The sequence below is a fragment of the Equus przewalskii genome, chromosome 30 (assembly GCF_037783145.1).
Source record: "Equus przewalskii isolate Varuska chromosome 30, EquPr2, whole genome shotgun sequence".
NCBI classification, from domain to species: domain Eukaryota; kingdom Metazoa; phylum Chordata; class Mammalia; order Perissodactyla; family Equidae; genus Equus; species Equus przewalskii.
The window spans coordinates 18,998,980-19,025,293 of NC_091860.1; the positions used below are offsets into that span (position 1 = coordinate 18,998,980).

The window sequence follows — 26,314 nt, forward strand, 5'->3', positions numbered from 1 at the left end:
GGCACAAGAGGAGGGATGAGGGGCGGAACTGACACGGTTCTTGAGGGAGAGGGCGGAGGGGAGGGCCTGGTCAGTTCCCCTTTGAGTGGCCTTTGAGGAATATGTTGAGTCACAGTTTAAGGTAAGTGTCTCTGCCCTAAATTACTCAGCAGTAAGTTTTATTACCATGTACACTATGTATACCAAGAGAGAGTGCTCTGAGCTTAGTCAGGTACCTGGGGGGCAAAGGAACAGAAGGCCGAACACAAGGAGTTTTAAGTGAACCCTCACCCCTTTTTTCTAGCTCAGCTGCTGCTCTGAGCTTTTGATGACACACCTCTACCCACTCAGTGTGAGAGGGGCAGGATTCCAGTTATATACATTTCATTTTCCCATCTCCCCTATGAGGACTACCACCTAAATTCAAAGTGAATATGAAATCACTGGAGAGAACCAGCAGGGACTGCAAACCATGGGTTGATATCTAATAACAACTACAATAGGCCTATTACAGAAACCAAGAGACTTCATTTTTTATTTATAGCTCTAAATGTTACACTTCATTATCATAAATCATGTAATAAATGTAACTATATACATTCGTATATGTTCACTGACATTTAAGATTTCATCTTAATAGTACAGCTTATGATCCAAGGTAGGTGTTCAAAACATGCCTGTAAACATTCTTCTGAATATATTCTTGGCATTTTATAATCACACCATCAATTTAATATTACATACTGCCACATTTTCATTGATTTATTATGTGAGTCTGGCATAGTAAATGCTGGCTGAAGAAATTTAAGGGCTAACAGCACTAGAAGACACTTTGATCAAAAAACTTCTAGTGATCACCAAAGATTTTAATGTACAGGTTTATAGTACAGAATAACTATAGCAAATGCTTATATATGGTGCTTACTCTGTGACAATGCTTAATTCTTTTACACACTGTATATTACCTCCTTTAATCCTCACAACCACCCTCTGAGGTAGATAGATAGATTATCCCCATTTGCAGATAAGGAGGCTAAGGCACAGAGAGGTTAGTTCACAGAGCTAGTAAGGGGCGAAGTCAGAACTCAAACATAGGTAATTCAGGCCCCAGAGTCCACGCTCTTAATCACTATGCAAAAATGCCTCTCAGAAAGAGCATAAAAACAGGTAGGATTAATTGAAGTAAAAATAAAGTAGCCACTGTAAGAACTGTAAAGTGTAAAAGGAAAAATGAAAAACAAAAAGTTTCAAAATACCAAGATATATCACAGAAGAAACCCAGTGGCTAGCCACATTTCCCTTAGAGAGGAATCCAAGACTTCGAAGTTTGTTTAAACTAACAGTAGAAACTGATTTTTTAAAAAGTCTGCCTAAAGCTGGTTAAATACGTTAAAAATAGTCAGATTCAGTTTACTGCCTCTGAGCTGGGTGATCTCTGGCGTGCTATGGTTACCTAGCCAGTCTAAACTTGTTTCCTTCAGTGTCCTATAGTGACTTTGACAGCACCCACCTCGTCGATTTATGAGAAGCACATGAGTGCATATAAAGGGCCTAAGACTGGCCCACAGAGTGTTAGCTCTACTTCTTAAATTCCTTTGCACTTCCAGGCAGTACTTAGCACAATATGTTTAAGTCCCTAATAATGCTAAAACATTTTAGAAGTATCCATTCCACATTATGTTAAGTGTAAAATTCTACTTTAATATTCAAATACACAACCCATGACAATGATAACTCTCTTAAAACGAAAGTAACCTTTAAAGGAATGGTAATAAACCTTTGGTTAAGCTCAATAGCAGGTAGTCAGGAATACATCAGTATTTTTCCGCTCCTTTTGTAGCCTTACTGGAAATAACAGTAAAATATTCAGAAATAAAGCTAAGTCATGATAAATAGAAAGTCAAATGCCAAATTACATTTATTTTGCTAAAGAAAAACTGTTGAACTATAAGAAAAATAAGTGCAGTCTAGATTTTGCATATATAGGGAGAAAACCCTGAGATTACCAATTGTGTATCACAATACTCTCATGTAGATACTGAAGACAATGGTGTTAACATAGCTTGTACAGTGGATTAATTTACAGGTTAAACTTGATCTAAATATTATCTTTGAATATTTGCTTTATATTGAGAGAACAAATTCTGGCAACTTAGGAAACTAATTTAAAGCAGCTAAATGTTGACTTAAAATGGTTAAAGCTCCTAACAGCTTCATTTACATAGTTTCTATTATTTTACTGTTTAAGTTCAGCTTTTTAATAACATAAAGGTAACATGGGTAATTAAAATCTCAAAGGCCCATTAAATTTCTATTAATAAGGATAAAGTTTACTGAAAACAGCCAGTTTCCCTTTGCCCTCCAGTTTACATATTTTAACACAAAAAGTAGAAAAGATCAAATTACTAGACGGTAAAACACTGATTTTTTTATAAAAAGAATGTTGACATTACATCTTTAAACCTGTGAAAAAATTATGCAAAATAATCTTGGCCACCGGAGCAACCTGTAAATCTGTGACACTTTCTTACCACACAATGTATTTTTTCCATAAACAAAACATAAGAAATGGACTAAAAAATGTATTTTTCCTTGACACCTGCAGATTTCGATTAGCAGATATACTCTGAGGCTCAAACATGTAAACAATTTACCCTATAAAACAGGAAAGTCACATGGTAGCAATATAATGAATTATAAAGTGTAGCTTCTTCCAAAAAAAGAGAGGTTAAAGATTAAGAAGATATCTGAGTGCTGCATTCTTGAAGTCAGTTCAAGTTTACCCACTCTTATTGTTGGTCATTAAAGCCTGGGGCACTGAGCGTAGGTAGACGTTAATTCGGCATACTGAAAGGTACATTTACTTGCTTCATTTACCTTCACATTGGACACCATAATTAGAAATCCCAGAATCAGAAAGAGATGAAAACAGTTTTTCCCAATTGAGGTTTTACTATACAGCATAAAAAAGAAAAAAAAACAATGAATATATTCCATTTCAGTCTTCATAGTTCAAGTAATAAATGGTTTCATAAATTTAGGCACATATTTTGGCCAAGCCAGGTTTAGCTTTATCACATTTAAAAAAATTCATGTATAAAATAAGTATCCATTCAAAATACAGATTACTTTTTAAGAAGAGCCTGCAGGAAATACAAAAATAATTTAATTTGATGGAAAGGAAATGTTAAAACTGCCTGAAATTCAGAAGCTGTTATGTTAGTGTACTGTGTGAAAACTTATCATTAGGTACAGCTGCTCTCAGGGGTGTCTTGTCTCACTGTTCAGACCAGAGGCACTGTGTGGCTCTAATTCATATTCACGAGGGGCCCTTATGATGCTTCATTTCCCCTGCCCGGCACTCCAGAAAACCTTCCTGGTCCCACCTCCCCACCGTTTCAGAGAAGCATATTCTAAACTTTTAGAGCATTTTGGAGATTTTCCTTCTACGGAATTAAAAAATCTTTAAGAATTACTGGTTCAGACATACATTCATCATAATGGTCTAGATTGCTTCAAAATATGAAATCAAGCTGTAATTAATTTTTTTAACATTTAATTTTAGACTTTAAATTTCTGTATCAAGATCCCAATGTTTTAATGAAAGAAGTAGAAAATAGAGTATAATTCAGTATCACCTGTTTATCTCAAATACAAGTACAGTGAGTAGTAAGTAGGTACACAGGAATGGCAGTAACAAAAATAGAACTTGTATATTTGCCCAAATTGAATTAACTCTCTCTAAATTCAAGGTGTATGGCAAGTTGAATGTTGGGTCTTAGCAACTATTACATTATCAGTTTAACACAAACTCTGAAGGAGGCATTTCTCTATTCACATAGACTTCTTTAGTATGTATATGCTGATCTGTAAATGGTTTTCCTTTCACGTTTGGTATCTAACCAGTAAATATGTATGTTTCACATTAGTCTTTGTGACTCTATTCCTCTCTTCAGAAGCATCACTAATACATGTGGCCCATAGTTTGAAACATGAATTTAAATTAACGTAGTGTATAATCTTGATAGTATGAAAAGAGTCCCAAATACTTATTTTTTAAATATTAATATTAGAAAAAAAGAAAACTACAATTATCATCAGCTCTATTTCCTGAAAATTCAGTTGAGGTAACCTCTGCAAGTCACAGCTCCACATTTGCACACAGTTCTGACCCTCTTTTTGGCTGGGCTGTGGTCAATAGAATCTGAAGATATATCTCCAGAACCTGAATACATAAGAAAAGAGAAAGAGGGTTAAGACAATTCAGAATGAGTTTCAAATTTTCTATCAGTTTTAAATAAATGTGAATATTCAGAGACAAATCATTATGAATTGTTGTGAAAGGATGTTGTTGGCTAGTAAGAGGGAAAGTGTATGTTATTAGCCCATATTTACAAGAATGGAATAAAACTTACTGGGAAAATTCAATATACAATCATTCTTTTCATACATTACTTAAGAGCCATAAATTGAGGTCAAGTAGTAACAATATGCAAAGGGCATCATACTTAGAAAAACAAAGGAAAGAAAACACTTATACTGTCACAGTAAAGCAAATGGAATTAAACGTTCTTTTTAAAATCCAAATTCAAGTAGGAATGCAATAAATCCATATGTGATTTAAATCATACTTTCAATCTTTTGAATATACATCCCTTAGTAAATATTCATAATGTAGGTTTACAATTTTTTAAATACAAATAGTATTGAGAAAAGATGTTGTAGTACAATTAACAAGCTTCCATAATGTAAGTTGTGAAAAAGCAGGTGGCAACGTGATAGAGAAGCAAGAGCATTACTCAGCCCAAGGTCAGGCAGGCATGGATTCTAGTTTTAGCTCTGTCAGATTAGCTTTGTGACCTTGAGTAAAAAGACAAACTCTTATGGCCTCATTTTTTCAGTTTTAATATCAGTTTGGTTCAGATGATCAAAGGTCTTTTCCTACTGATTAGATCCTTCATACTGAAACCACCAATGAAATTGTACTTGAAAACCATACCTTTCATCTGATAATCAAAAGTGAGCTCTTCTCCGGCATTTATGGTTCTCGTGGAAAATAATGCTATTCGGGGAAGACGAGTATCGAGGTTATCAATGAAAACATTGAACACCTGAAGATTTGGGTCACACTAAAAAGGAACATCAGAACCCATTTAAGTAAAAATGACATGAATGAGCTCTTCTACCTGCCATATAAAATCTTCAATTTCCCAGAGTATTAGTTTTTTAAGTTCTACTGGAAATTAAGTTGCTTATTGTTTAGAAGTCTTTGAGGAATGCACATTTTTAAAAATAGGGTTTTCACTTATAGAAATTTCAGACATACATAAAACTAGAGAAAATAACATAATCTACATGTGCAGCTCCCAACAATTAACATTTTTGCTAATGTTGTTTCACCTAGTCCTAACTTTTTAATTTTTCTGGAGGATTTCACTGCCAATCCCAGATACTATCATTTCACCTGTAAATATTTCAGTAAGGCATATTTAAAGAACTAGAGTAACTGTATTAAAAAAATCAAATGAGCACTGTAGAACTGAAATTTCATATTGCATGAGGTTTCATTCCTTAAAATTTGTTTGGAATTGTTGGATATTTTGAGAACTCTACACCAAATTCTGGAATAAGCAAGGAAAAAAGATCCAGTGAGTCATACTAAGAAATCAAATAAGTGTTTAATTTGTCCTTGAATACAGTATCTTAAATTTGTTATTTAAGAAAAAATTTATTATATATAAGAAAAAATTTAAAGTACAAGTTTAAGTAAATCAGAAAACTAACAAGGGAGTCAGAAGGTCTCTAAGATTTCACTACTAATCATAAACCAGTTTCTTGGTATAAAATCCATCAGAAGTTTAACATGGTCTACTCCCTTATATGGTTAGCTATATAACTTACTCTCCGAGACCCATTTTCCTTGTAATCTATAAAATGGAGATAACGTCACTTTCGTGAGCCTAATACTGTGTTATCCACCTGGCACTTAGTAGGTGCCCAATTAACTACTAACCTCCTTATATTTTTGAAAATAGTTTTTATAAAGTATAAGATTCTGGAGTTAAGGTTCCAGTTGTATTCTAAGCTCTTTTCAAACATGAATTAAGAATACCAATTTATAGTTTAGAAAAACAGTCCTAAATACTTCAATACTCTACAAATTCTTAAATTTTATAAAAATGCTAACGAGTTTACATTTTAAGAAACAACAGCCATCCTTAGCTGTATATCCTAAACTTAAGCTGTGTTAACTTCTGTAAGAAACCTATATAGTTGTGTGTGATTCTTAAACATTTTACCTCCTGATTCCTCTGCTTGTCAATTTCCTTCTCTATATGAGGATAATACCTATCTTATAAAGTAGTTGGAAACTTTAAATGAAGTCACATATGTAAAGACTCCTGCAACATGCACGGTATTTGGTAGGCATCTTGATGAATTTTCCTAACACAGCAATAATACCATGACTTAACAGAAGAGACCCTTGTATTAAAATACTTCGGAAATATTAAAAGGGTACGTAGTTTAAAAAGAATTATTCCTCAATGGAATAATGGAATGGAATTCAACAATGGAAAATCATTAAATCAGCACTAAATTAGTGCTGTCTATACTTTAAGTATTTCTTACACTGTGATTCACAAAATGAGACACATTTCCATATCGAGCTGCATCCACTGTGAATTCATCAGATTCATAGTCCAGATCAAAGAGATATGTGATTCCTTTGTTGTCATATAACTGCCCCCGTCTTTCAGCTTCTTCACTTGTGATTACCTAAAAAGAAAAAACTATAGTATATTTATACATAGTATAGGGTGTAGTTTATTTATACGTAGCTATTGCTGAACTGAAGAAACACTCATCCATAAGTTAATCGATATATTAACGCCTACAAATGTGTAAAAAGAAAGAAATTAAAGTGTCATCAAAACAAACATTCATACAAACTACTCTAGAAGAGTTCGGTGGAAAGAGGTGGGAAAACAAAGGGAGAAGAAACGATGGTGCAAAAAAATTATGACTGTTTAAATAGGAATTAGGACAAGCCAACAATTAACAAGTTGAAACAGTGTACTAACTTTCATTCTAATTTGTTGAGATGTTCAAAAAGCTAGACAACTACAGCTCTCTGCAGGACATAACACAATGTAAAGGACTAATGACAAGTATACTGTATATGCTCTAAAGGCCTATTTTTCCTATAACTAATCTGTGTGCAATTATAAATGGAGGTTTGTTCCAAATACAGGAGAGAAGCTATGTTAAATTTGCAGTCAACTGTGTGGAAAGTTCTGTTTTGTAGAAGAGGTTGTTTCCATGAAATTCTGTAGCTCAAAACCATCATCTACAGTTCTGCTCTTAAGCACACAGCTTGACCACCTGCTCAGCTTAGGAAACCAAAAATGTCTAAAGTGATTCGTGGTGTCAACCAAATTTAGCTGCTGCACTCATCAAGCCAAAAGAGAGAATACTTTGATTATAGAAGATCTAGTATTCTGAATAGTGATATATAATAATCTGCCATTGTCTAAAACTGTAAGGATCAAAATAAGGATCCAATTTAATCTCAGATTTCTATACAATATACATAAATATAGGTTATCCAACTCCAAACAACTTTTAAAATGTCAGATTTGACAACCCCAGATATGCAGTCACACTCATATTTTTGTAGTCACAGCTGAACCCAGGTTGAGGAAGTGTGGTACAGTGGTGAAGTGCACTGATTTTGGAGCCTTAGTTTTGAATCCTGGCTCTTCTTTACTACTACTGTGTGACCTTGGGCAAGTTGCTTCATTTCTCTGGGCCTCAGTTTCTTCATCTATAATAATGGAGATAATACTACTACCTCACAGAGTTGTTCAGAGAATTAATGAGTTAAGTTAATACATAAGGTGCTTAGAAGAGTATGTGGCACATGGTTAATATTATTTTTTGTATATATACGTTATATGTCTAAAAATAAATTTGCTTAGTATTTGGTGATTTAGAGAATAGTCTTTGTAGCCGACTTGCAGATACAGAGTTTGGATTTTCTTGTGGATGCAATGAATGCTTTTATGTATATTTTACAATACTTGCTCATATAGCATTGGTCTACTCTACAATATCCTTCACATTCATACAAAAGTTGAATTTTGCCAACTATACTTAACCATATTTGGTAAAATGGATGAAGTAAATTACAATTTAAAAGTTTCAAAGTCAGCATGTGTTTAGATCTGATTTTCTGTTTAGACTTTTGTGTAAAAATAGTTGTCATATTTTAAAATTTACAAATGCCAGTTTCAATGACCATGAATGGGTGTTTGTTGAAAGATGACTGTATCCATTTCATTTGTCATTCTATGTATTTTTTGCTCATATTCAAGTTCATATTTCTAACTATGCCAGTGAACCCTTCTTCTCAAACTAGAAATATCCACTTATTTCCAAATGATAATATCAAAATCATAATACCACATATTTGTTACTGAGGTAAAAAGGTAACTTTTCAAAAGCGTAAACCTTCCATGCACATTATTTGCTATGTGATAAATTGAACATACCTCTCCAACATATTCCATGACAAAACTCATTCTTTTAATCTTCACAAGGGTTTTTACACCCCAGCCACAGCCATTGCTAGTTCGAAAGATGCAAAGTGAATACTGTGTGCCTTTTTGTACAATCCTATTGGGACAATCAGGTCCACATTGACACCTTGAGTTGCATTCATAAATGGGGGTACCAGGTGGGATTTTAATTTGTCGGTTTTTATTATAAGCCAAAAGAACTCCAGCTTCAGCAGGACAACATTTCTCAAAGAAGCAATCTGTGCACGAACAACCAAATGTAGCTTCATTTACTAAGCTGATTCCAGGAGCTGGTTTGTATTCATTAACGTAGTAGAAGTCTGAAGGTGGGCCCTCTAAGTCAACAGTATTTTCAACAAAAATCATTCCTTTATGATTCTTTTTTCTGTTGAGTTCATCTTGCCATCTCTGCAGAGCTATCCTTTGTTTAGCCTTCTTTACAATGTATTCAGCAATGGCAGGTTTCAAAGCTTTGTTATTGTCTTTTAGAGTTATTGCTCTGCCTTTCTTTACCTGAGATAAATAATTACGCTTGTCATTAAGGAATTGCTGAAGTAGTAATGGGCACTTGAGATTTTGCAAAGGTTCCCAAGTATTTGTAGAATCTGGCCATCCTTTCCATTTTACAAGATAATATTCCATATCCTTAAAATATAAAAGAAAATGCAAATCAGATTATGACAGTCTCAATTATTTAAAATAATTTACTATCTTAAGGAGTAAGGTATCCATTATCATTTTTCTTAATAAAGTTCAGAATATATAGTCACAGATTTCTAGCAGAAGAAGTTCAAATCCTAAAAAAACATGATTTTTCTTTATATTACATAAAATATATATAGAATTTAGATGTGGCATAATATATTTGACCATATGCAAAAGAGTTGCACCTAGAGAAAGATAAAAGTACTGAAATTCATGAATATTTTACCAAACAGTGATTATGTTAAACAAAAAAGTATTTCTTGATCATGGAAATAGGTAGTCCCCGAACAATTTAGGATCTAGATTAGTGGTTTACTTGGCCAGCAAAAATGTATGCATCCTCTAAAGTCTGTAATTTAATATTTTATGCTGGATATGAGGAGGTTCTATTTCTCAGTGTCATGGCACACATCCCCTAGATGTTCCAGAGACACACTGTCGCATACAGTCATTCCTAGCCGTGTGTATCTATGGAGCACCTGAAATGTGGCTGGTCTGAATTGAGATATGCTTTACGTGTAATGCACACTGAATTTCAAAGACAGCACAAAAAACAAATGTAAAATATTGTTTAACTTTTAAAAAATGTTGACTACAAATTGAAATAAAATTTTGGATTTATTGGATTAAACATTATTGAAAGCAATTTCACCTTTCTTTTTGTTTAATGTGGTTACTAGAAAATTTAAAATTATACATATGTAGCTTGTAGTATATTTCTATTGGACAGCACAATCCCAGAGAACTCTTCCCTTAGTTAGATTCACCTGTGATTGGATTAGGGAGCAGGCACTCGAGCCACCAAAGGTCAAATATTTTGCTTTGCCCCTCAGACTGCTGTTGGCCCCCACGGTGCCCGGAGTCCTGCCCTCCTACCCCAGTGACTTGACTATGTTTTCTTCCCTTAAAGTCAGGCAATGCCATGTTCCCCTTAAAAAAGGTAGTCAAGTGTGTATAACAAAAAAATTCTGCAATAAAGTCTCTCAGTTTTTTCTTTGTCCTGTGGGGTGACTAATACATCGACGTGCCCTAGGGTAAAACACCTTCTGAAAGTGATTAAACTGCATTCTGTAGTTTTTAGTTATTTTGATTCACAGATATTAATAAAAATTTAATTGGGATACATTTGCTTTCCCGTCAAATTCTTAATAAAGATTTTATGATAAAGTAAGGATGCCCATGCTGGCTGTTTTACTATCCATAATGTATTAGTACCAGACGCCCTGGAAGGTCTCGGTAATGTGGTATTAGCCATGCTGCTGAGGCTCCAATTGGGCTGAGGAGCACCGACGCAGCTCTGCAGGAGCAAGTCACTCAGCTAAGCGAGAAGCTTGTCTTCTCCCCACTGTCTTCATCTCAGTGTTTCACGATATTCCACTCAATAAGCAGGAATGCTTGTGAATTAAAAGAACTTTGCTTCTTTATGAAAATGGTCAAAATACGTTTTCTCTGTTAAAACTATGTGGTTAAATTATGGTGTGAGGGTATGCACAAAAACTGTACTTCCATGGAGATATAGATTGTGATTCCAGGAAAAAAGGCCTAGACATATATTTAAATATTAGTCAAATTGACTCCCTAAGATGTAACATGGATTTCTTCCTCCTGTCAGGTAACTCCTACAATTTGGGACGGTTGTTAGGTATCTACTCAACAATAATGAAATCCACTTGACAGTATCTAACATATCTACTGCTCTAAATTATAAAAGTTTTTAATTTTTCTGATTCCAGAATAAAGCAATGAACCCTGGGTCCTCTTTTTTTTTCTGCTACAGTTTTTCCTACCAAAGCCCTGGGTTATGCCAAAGTTGCCAGCAAACAATGAGAGAAACAGGAACACGGCTTCAAGTCAGATAATTAAACTAAATTATCATTTAGCAAAACTAAAACACTGTGCTACTGGTTTGCTTCCAAAATAGCGTATTGTATTGTTTAATGATAAGTCACTTGCATTTTTAGTGACTAAGTTTTGTATGTTAATCACATTGGTACCCACTTAATTTATGGATGGTAAAGATATTTATGAAACATGAATGCTTTTAGCAAATAGTATAGAAATATTAGTAATATTTTATTTCTACTACTTTGTAGACTTTATTTTATAAGAATACTTTACTATTAAAATCCAAAAAAGATATTTCCAGTTTGAAAAATAAGATAATTTTATACAGAAAAATCAGTTTGACTTAAGAAACAAATTCAATTAATTCAATATCCTAAAATTCCAAATAAAAGCCAAAAATTTCATAAGCCTCATATATTATAAATCAGTATCTTATTCTGATATGCAGTCAACTCTTGATTACCTATAGAAATGGAGCATAGTCATAAAAATGATCCAACAAAATCACTCCTGTATAATTTGGAATGCATCATATGAAGTTTTTCTTAAAGACATTTTCCCCCACTATGTTTGGCTTGGGTTAAATTCAAATATTTTCGTATCTACAATAAGTATATGAAAGTTTTCGGTCATTAGGAGGTATGATGAAATGGAAGGCAATACTAGGCTTTAGGAGTAAAATCTTATTGGGAAAGAAGGCAATAATATGTAAAATAAGTAGCAATGCAAGGTAGTACAATTTTAAATGCCAAAACAAAGAAGACAATCAATACAACTGGAATATAAAGAGGGAAATCAACAGAGGTCCGACAATCAGAACAGGTCACAGAGGAAGGAGAACAAACTACACCGTGAAAGACTGCTAGGACTTGCTGGGTAGGGAACAGGGCAGCCAGGATGAAAAACACCAGCAAAAGCTTGGAGCTAAGATTTGCACGAAGTATCCAGACAACATGAAGAGATGGATTTGGCTAGCTTTAAAGTTTAGAACATTGAAGTGAAAGATAAAACCGTTATGGCAAGGCAAGAGCAAATTTTAGACAGCCTCGAACACCGGACTGAGGGCTCTGAACTTGTAGGCCAATGGTTTTTACAATTCTTGGAAACCATGGTGTTTCTGTGGGGAGCTTCATTACATTTAATTCCATCTTGTTGATTAGGAACAATTTTACCAATCTTCTAATTGCCAAGCCAAGGGCTCTTCTGACTTACGCATTGATATCTTGATTCTCCCTTGTTCCTCTTCTGCCTTCTTCACTGAGACTGCTATCCCTGCCCTTCACTTAAAAACAACCAGATACTCAGGGCTCTGTCCGTGGCCGCTTTCCACACTAAAGAACCGTTTATTATCCTTTCGAGAATCTGAAGTAAGCTCTGGACCTTTCCCTAACAAAAGTCACATATGTAATATTTTGGGTAATTTCAGGATATTTGGATTCCAGGTTAGGAATTCCTGCTCTAAATGCCTCTCTGGGCAAGCTCATCACTCCAATGGTTTTAATTACATGCTGATGACTCCCAAAATTTTATTGCAACCCCACATATCCAACAGCAGACTGGATGTCCGAGTTCTTAAATTAACCTATCCACATGGAACTCCCCACTCTCCTTCCATTTTAAATGGATTCCTTCTGTATTCTCCCCATCAAGAGGAATCTTACCCTGTCTACGTAGTCACACAGGTTGCAAACCAGAAGATCAGCCATAATTCTTCTCCTCAATTCCTCATCAAGTTTCTTTAGATGCTTACTCCTGTCCATCTCTATTATCATAGCTCTAGTTACTTCAGGCTTTCGATTCTTGCCTGGATTATTACATTAATCTCCCAACTGGTTTCTCCGCCTTGAGACTGACAACTCTCCAAACTATCCTTCTTTATTAAAGTGTAGAGTTTCCATATAAAAAAATTATCCACCGTACCAGTCATTTTGTTATGTTCTTGCTTAAAACTATGAATGGCTCCCCGATTGCCTACAGAATTAAGTTCAAACCTCCTTACAACAAAGATCATTCTTGATTGGGACGGTGCTGCCTCTCTAGCTCAATCCTCCAGTATGGCCCCATTCACACACCACCCTCTAGCCACAATGACCTGCGCTGGTACTTGAGCTGCCAGGCCTTTTCATACCTTCCTGCTGCTTTGCTCACAAAGTTCTCTCTAATTAAAATGGCCTCTTTCATTTACCTAATGAACACTTATTTATTTCAGTTTCATCTTTTATGTGTAGAAAAACCAACTCATCTTTAAAATTCAGCTCAAGTGTCATCTCTTCTGACAAGTCTTTCCTACCTCTCTTGCCCAAAGAGGACTGATCATTGCCAACCCCACCGTATTCCCATTTCCAATCTAAACTATAAGAGATTTGTGGGAAGGGATGGAATCTTATTCTTTGTAGCCCCAGAACCAAGCACAATTGCCTACCATATCTTAGGCTTTAATTGCATGTTTCTGAATTTATAACAAAAAATATGTTTACCAACATGTGTGCAATATGAAAATCACTAGTAACTACATTCATGCGTTGCTTAACGACAGGGATATGTTCTGAGAAAAGTGTCCTTAGGCAATTTTGTCATTGTGCAAACGTCACAGAGTGTACTTACACAAGCCTCGATGTACAGCCTACTACACACCTAGGCTATCCAGTACTAACACCGTCATGCATGTGGTCTGGCGTTGACTGAAATGTCATTATGCAGCACATGACTGTATATGAGTCCTTAAAAGAAATACCAGCTGATACACTTAACCTGGAGATAGTAATTCGTGGTTTTTCAGTATTTGTTCTATCTGCTGTCTATAGCCAATAAATGGTAGTAAGCACAAAAACTTTTAAAATATCTATATGGGAGGAAAACAACAACAACAAAAATCTATCTTCCCACTAGCTAATTTTTTCCTGCAGGTTTTGAAATAATCATCATATTCAGTGTTAGTGATAACAACAGCCTGCATCTGATCACGAAAACACCAGTGTTCCGTGGCAGCACAGTTTGAGAACTATTATGGTCTTTGGAAAGCTAATGATTTTCACATCAGTAACTGACAGAGAGTAGGGACCGTGAGACCTGGGGTAGAGGTCCAAGACCAACACAAATGAGCAACACGTCCTTGGGAAAGTCCTTTCTTGGAGCTTTCTTGATCTCTAAAATTTGGGTTTTAGTCTAATGATCCCTATTCTTATTCCAGTTCTTAACAAACCACTCTAAATGCAATCATTCTTTTACGAATATTAATCCATGGTTAGATGTGGAATATTCTGTTAGTATGTAGCATGTAGTATAGTGGTGGTTCTAGAGAGACAGAATTACCTGGATACTGTAAGAAGTCAAAGTTTTGGGTAATAGTTCTTTCTTAATATGTGCTTACTAAGGGAGAAGCCCCACCAGTATGCCTGGGGACTCTAGTTCTTCACTAATGAGCTAAGCATGTTAATAGAGAGTACCCATGTTTTTGTCAGAAATTTTTCTGTAGGAAGGAGTGACATGGCAAGAACATGGTGCAGAAAAATCACAGAGCACTGCGATTAACTACTATAGTATAGAACCTTTAAGTTCAACTGGACCCTGACATGAACTCATAATAGTAACAACCCTGCGGTTCCCCAGTTAGTATTCTTTCCATTTCCCAAGTTGGCTATTTCAGACCTCCTCCACCTGCTCAAGGCCTCTATCCCACTAGCTCCCCCATTTTTTTCAGTAACACAGGACCTCTGTTCCTAATGTAGAGAGAAAACAGAAATCTCCAGGAACAAATTCCACTCATCCATGGACGTTAAGTAGAGAAGAAGGTGGAGGCAGATGCAACAGAAGAGGGAGACTTCCTCCATCAATTACCCGTCCTCTTCCAGCTCTCCCTCTCTACTGGTTCTCGCTAGCATTGAAACCTCGCTCATTTTTAAAAAGCAAATTAAACTAAACCTCCTTAAAGATATAAATATGTAAGGAATCTCTAAACGATATGATATATTAATAAAAGCTGAGAGACTGGAGACCAAGATAACAGGGTGGAAGACTTCTTTTCAGTATAAAGCCTTTTATAACATTCAATTTTTTAAACCACATGCATATATTATTCTAAAAAATGTAAAACTATAAGGACCCTTACAGCCTACACATCTTTTCCCCTTTCTTCAAAGCTAAAATTCTTGAAATAGTTGTGCAAGCTACTTGACTCTACTTTCTTACTTCTGATTTATTCTTTACTTCACTCTATTTTGGCTTCTTCTCTCCATGCCACAGAACCTGCTGTAAGGGCACCCACGACCCTCCCACGGCTCAGTCTCATGCAGGCCTTGCAGTTCTCCTGTGACCCGCTGGGCACTGCTCTCCTGCTATAAGGACACCCACGACCCTCCCACTGCTCATTCTAATGCAGGCCTTGCAGTTCTCCTGTGACCCGCTGGGCACTGCTCTCCTGCTGTAAGGGCACCCACGACCCTCCCACGGCTCAGTCTCATGCAGGCTTTACAGTTCTTATGAGACCCGCTGGGCACTGCTCTCCCGCTCTAAGGGCACCCACGACCCTCCCACGGCTCAGTCCAATGCAGACCTTACAGTTCTTATGAGACCCGCTGGGCACTGCTCTCCTGCTGTAAGGGCACCCACGACCCTCCCACGGCTCAGTCTCATGCAGGCTTTACAGTTCTTATGAGACCCGCTGGGCACTGCTCTCCCGCTCTAAGGGCACCCACGACCCTCCCACGGCTCAGTCTCATGCAGGCTTTACAGTTCTTATGAGACCCGCTGGGCACTGCTCTCCCGCTCTAAGGGCACCCACGACCCTCCCACGGCTCAGTCCAATGCAGACCTTACAGTTCTTATGAGACCCGCTGGGCACTGCTCTCTCTTGCTTGCATTCTCTTTTCCTCAGGCTTTCATGATTTACTCTTCTGGTCTGCTTCCTACTTTTTTTTGCCAGTTGTCTCAGTCTCTTTGGCTGTTCTTCCCATGAGTACCCCTTGCTATTCCTCAGTCTTTGTTCTTCTCTCACATTTTCTTTGCTTGAATTATTGCAATAGCCCCTTACCACTTTCCATCCGTTCATAGCACAAGAGCTAGAGTAATATCTCCAACACATCCATCTCACCATGTCGTTCTCCTGCTCAGAACTACAAAATATTTCCCTATTGCCCATAAGAAGTCCAACATTCTTTTCTTAACCTAAAAGGAGTTGCACTTTCTGGGTCTGTCCCTCCTTCTAGCTTCATTTCAATCCCTCTTGCTGACCATGTTCCACTCACACTTTCTATTCCTTGAAGAAGTCAGGCTTTCTTCTGCCTCAAGACCCTTTCCCATTTATCTTTTCATCCTTTAGCACCAAATTTAAATATCGGTTCCTCACAGATACCTGCCTAGTCTCTCCAGGATAAGTCTGAGCCTTCTCTACATTAGCACTTACCTCAACTATAATTAAGTACTTTGTGCAATTATATTTAAGGTTTTTCTATCATCATGAGAAGATAAATACCATGATTACTGGAGTTTCTCTGTCATTCATTGCTGAGATCCTAGTGCCTAGCACAGGATATGGTAGATGGCCAATAAATATCTACCGAGTTAATGAATGGGTAACTGTATACATTCCCAGGGCTTCAGTTGCTATCTTTTTGCCAATTACTTCAAGAGCCATGTTTCCAGTTAGTTCTCACTCTTGATTTAGAGCCACATTTCCAACTATCTACTGGTCATCTCATATTTAAATGTTTTCAACCTTCTTCTCCAAACCCAATCTAGTCCCCGTCCTAATCCTGCTATATTCCTGGGTCTTGGTGAACAGTATTATTATCTACACCATTGCAAGTCAGAAACCCATGTTTTCCTAGATGGGGCTCCCTCACTGCCAGATCCTCACCCAACCCCCTGACCACCAAACCACAGACTTTTAAATTTTACATCCTTGCTAATTAAAAACTTCGCCTACTTCTCTTCACCCCCATTGTTATACTTTGGTTCAAGCACCATCATTTTTTGCCTAGATTATTCCAACAGCCTTTCAGAGTGTGTAAGTTGTGCATGTGTCATTCCCATCCCCGCCAACCCATTTCCTCACTGCAGAGAGAAAATTCTCTGAATCACATATCTGATTGTGTCACTCTTTTTAGAACCTTTCAAGTGACTCGCCATTGCTGTAGCAGGGCTGAAAGTTCATTCACTCACCTCTCATTCTTTCCCTCCCGCTCCATCCTCTGTACCAAAGCCACAAGGAATTACAATACTTATATTTTCAGGCCCCAGCTGGATATCACCTCTTTTGGAAAGCTTTCTGTGACCAGGCCTAGGTGTGCTTCCCACAGATCTTGTAATGATGTCTGCAATAGCACTTATTATACTATACTGCAATGGATGATTTACTTCTCAATCTTTCTCACCAGGCTCTGAGTTCCATAAGGTAAGGGACAGTTCTTATTAATCTTTATTTTCCCAGTGCCTAATGTAGAACCTGACATACAGAAGAAACTCAAATGTTTATTAAGTGAGACTACAGAAAGAAGAAACAGGAGATATTAGTCAAGAGATTGCTGTTAGAATCTAAGCATGAAGCAATGAAGGTTTAGTCTAATAGTGATTGTGAAGACTGGAGAAATCACTGAAACAAAACTCAGTTCAATTCATTAGTCACTAACTAATACCCATTATTACCCATTATGTACTAGAGACTACAGTAAGACATAGTCCTGGCTCTCCACTGGTTGACAATTTAGCAGGGAAGGTATGAAGCAAAGCTATAAAATGTGATAAGTTCTAGAATAATGAAAAGAACAGTGCTTTATAAGTCCTAAACATGAAGCAATTAATTGTACTGGCAGTGGGGAAGGGAAGAAGGCTCCATAATAGGTGGGAACCTTTCAGCTGAACTTTGCAGGCCAAGTGGATTTTGCCAAGGAGAGAAGGGAAACAATAGTATTCCAAAGAGGCAACTGGGTGAGAAAAGCAAAAGGGCGAAAAGGTGCATGATGTGTTCCAGGAATTAGAATACGAGCTATGTCTATTTTTAAGCTCTGTTCCCAATGCTTAGAAGAGTGCCTGGCCCATAGCAGGTGCTCAGTAAATCTTAGCTAAATGAAAGAATTTACAAGTATTCCAATGTGGACAGAAAGTAGGATATTTCACAAGAGGTAAAGATGGAAAGGTGGCTGGTGGCCAGGTAATAAAGAACCTCAGCCTAAATGCTCTCTTAGACTGGCAGACAACAGGAGCCACTAAAAGGTCTAAAGCCAGGCCCTAATGCAATCAGAGCTGTGTTTTAGAAACAACTGTAATGGCTTTGAGGAACAGGGTAGTGAGACAGTGTCTTTTACAAGCTAAATGGAGGGGAACACACAAAGAAAGTAAGGGTCATAAGACCTTTCACCTGCCGTGAGTATGAGAGAGTGAGAGAAAGGAGAGAAAAAAGGTACAGGTATGTTGAAGTAATGATGGCTTATAGATTAAATACTCTGTGCTAGGCAGGAGAAGAAATGGGGGATATAAGTGGGGTGTTGAGGACATAAGTGTGCAAAGTAAGGTTGCTTATTCCAAAGAAAGAAAGCAAAGGACTGATGAGAAGGACGAAGGAGAAACTATACAGCAAAAGCTACCCAAAACTGAACTACGATACTCAGAATTCTGTATGAGAAAGAATGTTGGTAGCTCCTTCAATGTAAGCACTACTTAGTAACTCTCTCTGTGAAAGTATAACAGGAATAAACAGGAAAAGACAAACAGAGAGGCAGAGATAATATAATCTTATGACCTATTAGATTAAGCGAGTAGGAAGGAAAGAAGAATTAAAGATGAAATTACAAGGTTAGGTAACTGGGGGTATTATGATTCTGTTAACCTAGATAGGGAACACTGGATCAGGATGCAGATTTGTGGGAGGAAAATGAGTGTAGTTATGACTATTTTGAATTTGGGTACCTGTAGGCTGTGCAGTTTGAAATAAAGCCCAGACAGAGGTCGATGCCTCACAAAGATTTGGAAGTCATGAGCCAAATAGATACAAGTAGAAACCAATGGGAAATTGGTCATCTACAGAGCAACTTCAAGGTGAGAAAAGGGCCAAGGACAGAGCCTTAGAGATTACCTGTATTTCAGAGGAAGGACAGATAAGAGTCAGTAAAGGAGATTCAGAAAGAACAGTGACAAAAATACACAGGCAGAAAAGAGGAGTGGAAAGAGAGCTGAGTAACAATAATGACAGTAAACACTTCTATAGTATGAACATGTCAATCTCTGTGGTAAGCGTTTCACCTCTATCAACTCCTTTAATGCCAATAACAATCCTATGAGACGGGTACTATATTTCCTAAGTGAAGAAACTGAAGGACAGAGAGGCTAAAAATTTGCTGAAGGTAACACAACTAATAAATGGTAGAGCCAGAATTTGAACCTCGGCAGTCTCGGCACAGACAAGAGAGTTTCAAAGAACAAAGGGTAGCCAGCAGTGTTGGATGTTACAAAGAAGTAGAGTAAGATTTGAGGTCCTCAAATTTGGCAATTAGGTGACTGACAGGACAGAAATCAGAATATAGTGGGTTAAAAAGTTATTGAGAAGTGAAAAGACACCCATAGGAGGAAATTTTTGCAAACTGTATATCTGATAAAGGACTATGCATAATATATGAAGAACTATGACAACTCAATAATAAAAAGACAAATGACCCAATTTTTAAAAATGAGCAAAGGATGTGAATAGACACTTCTCCAAAGAAGATATACAAATGGCTAATAAGCACAAGAAAAGATGCTCAGCATCGTTAGCCATCAGAGAAATGCAAACCAAAACCACAGTGAGATACACTTCACACCCATTAGGACAACTATAATCAAAAAGTCAGAAAATAAGTGTTAGTGAGGATGTAGAGAAAATGAAATTCCCATACACTGCCAGTGGGAATATAAAATGGTGCTGTCGCTTCGGAAAACAGTTTGGCAGTTCATTAAATGGTTAAACATAGAGATACTATATGACCTAGCAATTCAACTCCTAGGTATACATCCAACAGAAATGAAAATCTGTCCACACAAAAACTTGCACATGAATGTTCATAACAGCAGTATTTGTAAGAGCCTCCAAACAGAAACCACCCAGATGTCCATCAAGTGGTGAATGGATAAATTAAATGTGACAGATCCATACAACAGAATATTTGGCAATAAAAAGGAATGAAGTATTGATATACGCTACAACATGAACCTTGAAACATTACGCTGAGTGAAAGAAGCCAAGCACAAAGGACCACATACAAATTGTATGATTCCATTTATATGAAATATCCAAATGGGCAAATCTATGGAGACAGAAAGTAGATTAGTGGGTGCCCAGGGCTGGGGGGAAAGGAGAACAGGGAGGTTTGGGGAGGGACTGCTAAGCAGTGTGGTGTTTCTTTTTGGGGTAATGGCAATGTGTAACCATCCCCACAATCAATTTTCGAACAAGTCTGAGAGAACACCTAAAGCTTTGTACACTCTAATTTGGTGAATTGTACAGTATGTGAATTATATCTCAATAAAGCTGTTTTAAAAAGTTAATGGGAAATGAAGTAGGAGGAGAAGACAGGAAATGCTTGAGTGGAGAGGTAAGGTCCTAAGAAGATTTCTGAAGGTTAGGGAAGATCTGAATAGGTTTATCGATTGAGATAAATCAGTGGAAAAAGAAAACTTGATACAAAAAAGACATCACAGATTAAGCAAAGTCCTAAAGGGGATGGATAAGAGGAAAAAAGAAAAACGGTGATACCTCTGAAAGTAAGAATGAGCAATAGTGAGAGTTCACGCTTGAAGGATCCTATTTTCCACTGAGGTAGAAGAGCTTGGCAGCTGAATACCAGAGGGTGAGGGATAGAGTATGAAGTCTAGAAAAGTTATAAAAGTTGAGAAAACTGCTGACAAGAATGGGAAAAGAAAGCAAAAGATAAAAAGCTTGTCAAGGAGAAGTGAGCAGGGTGAGAACAGAAAGAAGGTTTAATGGAGCCAATATATGTGATTAGATGAAACTCTCAGCTAGAATGGCCAGACCGGAGTTCAGGAACTCAGATGGCAGAGGATTGGGCCGTTTTGGGGTTGAAGGTTGCTGAGAGTTTAGGTGAAGTGCTTGATCATAAAATCCCACTAGGCGGGGAAGGCAGTGATACCAAAAGAAGATGGATGTTTCAAAGAAGAACTGAATTTAATGACTGAATTGATATGAGGATGAAGGAGGAGGAAATGAAAGAATTAAACAGGATTCTGGATTCACTTATCTGGAAGAACTAACAGATCAATGACCAAAACAGAGTTCTTGGAGCGGGAGTAGGCTAAAGAGCGATGAAGTAGTCAAAAATATATTGTAATGTTTAGAGTGAAAAAGCTTCTTAGAAGAACAACGCTTGTCATTTTTAAGAGGAACAGGAATAAAGTGAGGCCCAGAGAAGTTAAATGACTTTGCTGAAGTCACAAGGTACTAGATGAAGTCTAGAAATGACTGAACTCCAGGCCATTCTATTACACCACAGAACCTCACTAATCCTTGGAGTTTGACGTGATGGCAGGAAACACAAATCAATGCTTCCTGAGGAGGTTCAATAACACGAAAATTGGTTTTAATTTCTAAGGTTCATTTCAGGTGATAGTGGGGAAATATGATTCAGGAACAAAATGAATGACAGGAGAAGCCAATCTGAAACAAATGAAATACAACATTTGCTCTGGTAATCCACATGGAGATAATCAAGAGTTGGACGTAGAACGATATAAACACCTTAAAATATTCTAACACAAGAACAGTTTATGCTTCAAAATCCTCTCAATGTTATTTGGCAATATAGATGATAGGACATATAAATTTTTATGGTTTAGAATTTTAAACATTAAGAAGAGCTTTGCTTACTTTTAAGGTTCCTTTTATGTTACAGAAATATGAAATACTGAATTAGAGTTCGATTAAGTCTCTTTTAAGGGGCTAGATATTTGCCTTACCTTTACTACCTTGTAGTCACACAAGTATTCCACCTCATAATTGTTTAGATTCCTTTTGGTGATTCCAATCGATTTACATGTGAGCTTTTCTTTTCTACATAATTCCTGAAGAGTATCAAGTGAAACTAGGCAAGGCACACACCAAGCTACAATAAGAAAATAGAATTCTTTACTAATGAAACAGCTACTCAGTTAAAACAAAAAAAAAAGAAAAGGAAAAATTTAAGACCTCTATAGCCCCACCCTTCAACTGGCAATTTTACAGGACTAAAAATTCATATAACAAGAAACTGTTTACGTGTCTTCAAGAAAAAGTTAAGCATGGAAGAACTATTTTGGTAAACTGGTCTTGGATTTTCTCATGGGTCTCTATCCTACTGTGTTATCTGACGGCAATTAATTTCTACAAAACGTTTCATGTCTGTAAGCTTTCTTAAGATTACAGATAATATGATGCAAAGGTCGACAGAGATAATGCTTTTGACTTTTCCATTATATTCTACCTAGACCATAATTGCTGTTTTAATAATTGTGGATCTCTAGGACATACTTATTACTGTTAGAAATATATCTTAAAATATATTTTAAAATATATATTAAACTTTAAAATAATTTTAAATATATTTTATTTATATATTTTAAATATATATTTAAAATAATCTTATATATTTTAAATATAATCTTTTATATTTTATCAATACATATAGAATATATATAATATATATATTATATATAATATATATAATATATATAATATATAATCAATATATTTTAAAATAATCTTATAACTTGTTAAAAAGTAACTTTTTCCCTTTCTCTTAGTTGCACAATAAAAACTGAAATCTAATTGAAATACAGTTCTATAGTCACATATTCGTACACCACATGCCCTACTTTTCTCACTTTGTAATGCTGCATGAAATTTTAACTCCACTTATGATTTTGCCCATGCTGCAATGTGTTACTATCAAGGCGAATAAACCCAAGAGTTACAATAAAATAATGGAGTATATTGATTTTCCTAATCCTTATTTCCTGTATTGTTTTTAAAGCCAAGAATTACAAAACAGAGTATTCATTTTACATGATCTATACACCAAGCTTGAAGAAAATCAGCCACACTCATAATCAGCCTTACAGAAGCCAGTAATTGTGCTGCAGAAGATTTTACCCTCAAATTTCTGTAAACAGTATGCCACCATACTGCATATAAAATATGTTAACACCAACCGAGGTTTAGAAATAGGTAATAAACTTGGTTTTATGGCTAGTGTTATGGTAAGCAAGAGAGAGGATTAAGGGTCCTCTGCCCCAGCCTTTGCTAGGCCACCTAGCTACATGATTTTAGCGAGGTTTCCATCTTTCTGGTTTTCAGATTCACTGAAAAAATTTGAGAGGTGGAATAAATGGGGGTTATCAAACAAAATCTATCAGTAAATTCAAGCTTTACGTGGTAGCTCTCCAAGGTAGCTGTGATAATCTTTTGTTTTGAGGTGATTTCCAGGGAAGAAAGAACACAGCAGCTCTAACTATATCCTTTCCTCACCCTCCCCAACTCACACACGGACTTCATTGTCACAAAGCCTGAAGCACGATTTCCACCACCCCCCTTCCTACAAAGGACTCATAATTCTAGACCAAGAAGTGAAAGATATTTTCCCCTCAAAAATCTGGGGGAAGGGGTTGCTTGCTTTGGAGTGGTGGTTTGGGGGTAGGAGACTGGCAGAACAGAAAAGACCCCTTAAATCCCTTCCATTGAAAACACTTCAGGATGTTTTGTGTAAATTTACCCTCATTATGCAGATCACGTGCAAAGCAGGCTCCTGTGGGGTATCTACCCAAGGTGTACTTGTTTGCCATTCCCACCATTTTTATCTAGCTGAAGGAACAGGAGGATTCAAGACACAACTCTCGACGGAAATGCAATTTTGAGAATAAGACAAACTGGAACATAAAAACTGCAAACCCTTGGTAACAATTCCGATTGTCTATAATAAGGTAGAAGAATTCATTTGTAAGATTAAACATCTCATTACCACCACAAAAACCTTACACTAGTTCACACTAAGCCCTCGTGGAAGAAAAGTTGGGGGATTATGCGTTCATAAACTACGTGGAGAGGAGAAGCGCTGGAAAACATCTTTAAAATTCTAGAATGCATTGAAGGTTCCAGTCTTTGGGACAGCGCGATACCAACACGCACCCACGTTCAGTACCCAATTCTCTGGCGCCCACATAAGTAACACGCAAGTTCCCGGGGGTATAAAAATTACTGTAAACCAGAGGCTACGTCCTCAAACACCCACTTTCTAGGCTATTCTCCAATGCGAATGTAGCCTCCCAGGGCGTCCGCCTCGGGGGTACCCTCACTTGCTTCCTTTCCTGGCGCTCATCCTTCGGCGCCCTTTCTTTCCCCTCCGATCCTGAGGTCGCATTTACCCACCGGCTTCTCAGCCGAGCGGCCACGCCAGCCGCAGACGTCCCGCCCCCGACCACAAAGGGGTCCAGCCACCCGCGCGCCCCAGGCCCGACCCCCCGCCACACGAATACCTCCGCACGGCGGCCATGCGGGGAGGGGCCTCGGGCCCGACGGGCAGCGGGGGCCGGGCCACCGAGTCCGCGGGACCTCCGCCGGGCGGGAGAGCGGCGCCCCCGACGCCGGGTGCGCGGGCAGGGCCCCGCGGGTGCGGGGCGCAGGAGGAGACTGCGGGGAGCGGTCGGGCCGAGCCGCGAGAAGGGGCAGGGGCAGGGGCCAGGGGCAGGGGGCGGCCCGCGGCGCCCATGTGGGCGCCGGGGTGTCAGCAGGGCGGGAGGCGGCGTGTCGCCGCGTCGCGCTCTGGCGGGCCCGCGGGTCCCGGCCCCGCTTCCCGGGCCTCGGGAGTTTGCCTAGGGCGCGGGGCACGGTGAGGGGCGCCTCTCTCCAGCCCTCACCTCCTCGCGCCTCGGCCGCCGCCATCTTGGGGAGCTTTCATTCAAACTGGCGCGGTCGGAGCGGATAGCTCAGCGGGCCTGACGCTCCGCCCCTGCCCGGCCGGCAGTCGGAGTCGGGGGCCGCGGCTCACGGCTGGAAGCCGCCGGGTCCTGACGTCACCGGAGGCCGACCCCAGCCGCGGCTGCGAGCGCGCCTGCGCCCCACGTCGCCTCCCGGCGCGCGGCCGGCAGCGGGGCGGGGCTGCGGGGCTCCGGGGCGGGAGGCGGGGTGCGCGCCGGGGCGGGCCGCTCCGCTCGTTAGCGGCCGCCCGCTCTCGCACGGCTGGTCCGGCGCCTAGCTCCGGGGTCCGGATGAAGGCCGCCCCGCGCTTTTCAGTTTTTACACAGGCACTCGGGGTACGCCGTACAAAGTCGAAAACGCAGAGCGGAGCTGTACTGTGCAGGGGATGTTTCCCTCCCGTGCCTGTTCCTCAGCCACCTGAGCCCAACTGACCATTGGCCCGTTTCCTTCTCGCTACTCCCCTGCATCCAAGTTCTCAAACTGGCTGCACGTGGGGATCATCTGGAGAGGGTGCTTTTTGGCCCCACTCGCGGAGACTGATTTAAGGGTAGGGGTGTGACCTGAGAACTGGAATTTTAGAGCTCCCCAGGTGATCCTAGTGTGCAGCACGGTTTGAAACCACCGGTCTAGATCAGTGCGTCTCACACTGGAAAGGGCATAGAAATCATCTGAGCATCTTGTTAAAATGAACATTTGAATTAGGTAGGTCTGGGCTGGGACCCGAGGTCTGCATTTCTGACGAGGTTCCAGGCTGTGCCCGATGTTTCAGGGTCGGGGCCACACCTTGGTGGCAAGGCTGCGTGAGGCCCAGGTCCTCTCAGCAAGACAACTCCAGGAGTTCTCCACGGTCTCCACCTCACCCCGCCCCCATCCATTCTTCACACTGCATCCATGGTGACTCTTCTAAACAATCCAAGGCAGAAATCTTGGAAGGGTAAATTGCGAAAACTTCGCTAGAAAGCCATTTGACAGCTTAAGGATTTTTAAAATAAATTTATATAAAAAATTACAAAAATATTTCAAAACATCATGTATAAATTTGAAATATTGGAAATAACACATTAATTTGATTCAATTATGAAATACTGTATAGCCATTAAACATTATGAAACCTTTAGTACTGGGGAGGTGTTTAATACGTTAAGCAAAACAAACAACAAAAACCTATGAAATATACAGTTTCAACTGTGTAAGAAAAAATGTACTATAGGAAGATAAATACAAAATCTCTGGGGAGTGATTTCCTTTTTGACCTGTAGTTTTGCATACTTAA

The 26,314-nt window shown here is 38.5% G+C and overlaps 1 protein-coding gene across 5 annotated transcripts; it reads right to left on the reverse strand.

Annotated features, from left to right (window-relative positions):
• Positions 1 to 487: 487 nt before the first annotated feature.
• SUV39H2 (SUV39H2 histone lysine methyltransferase) lies at positions 488 to 25,885 on the reverse strand. 5 transcript variants are annotated; one of them, XM_070601215.1, is made up of 7 exons: positions 25,825 to 25,885; positions 23,840 to 24,037; positions 22,050 to 22,195; positions 8,532 to 9,203; positions 6,610 to 6,756; positions 4,979 to 5,108; positions 488 to 4,204 (listed from the first exon to the last, which is right to left on the reverse strand). In XM_070601215.1, the coding sequence occupies exons 2-7, from the start codon at positions 23,916 to 23,918 to the stop codon at positions 4,098 to 4,100; spliced, it is 1,281 nt and encodes a 426-aa protein (XP_070457316.1). In that variant the 5' UTR covers positions 23,919 to 24,037; positions 25,825 to 25,885; the 3' UTR covers positions 488 to 4,097. The 5 variants fall into 5 exon arrangements, with proteins under 5 accessions (XP_070457316.1, XP_070457317.1, XP_070457315.1 ...); XM_070601216.1 differs by lacking the exons at positions 23,840 to 24,037; positions 25,825 to 25,885 and adding an exon at positions 24,981 to 25,233; XM_070601214.1 differs by lacking the exons at positions 23,840 to 24,037; positions 25,825 to 25,885 and adding an exon at positions 24,600 to 25,152.
• Between the last annotated feature and the right edge of the window lie 429 nt (positions 25,886 to 26,314).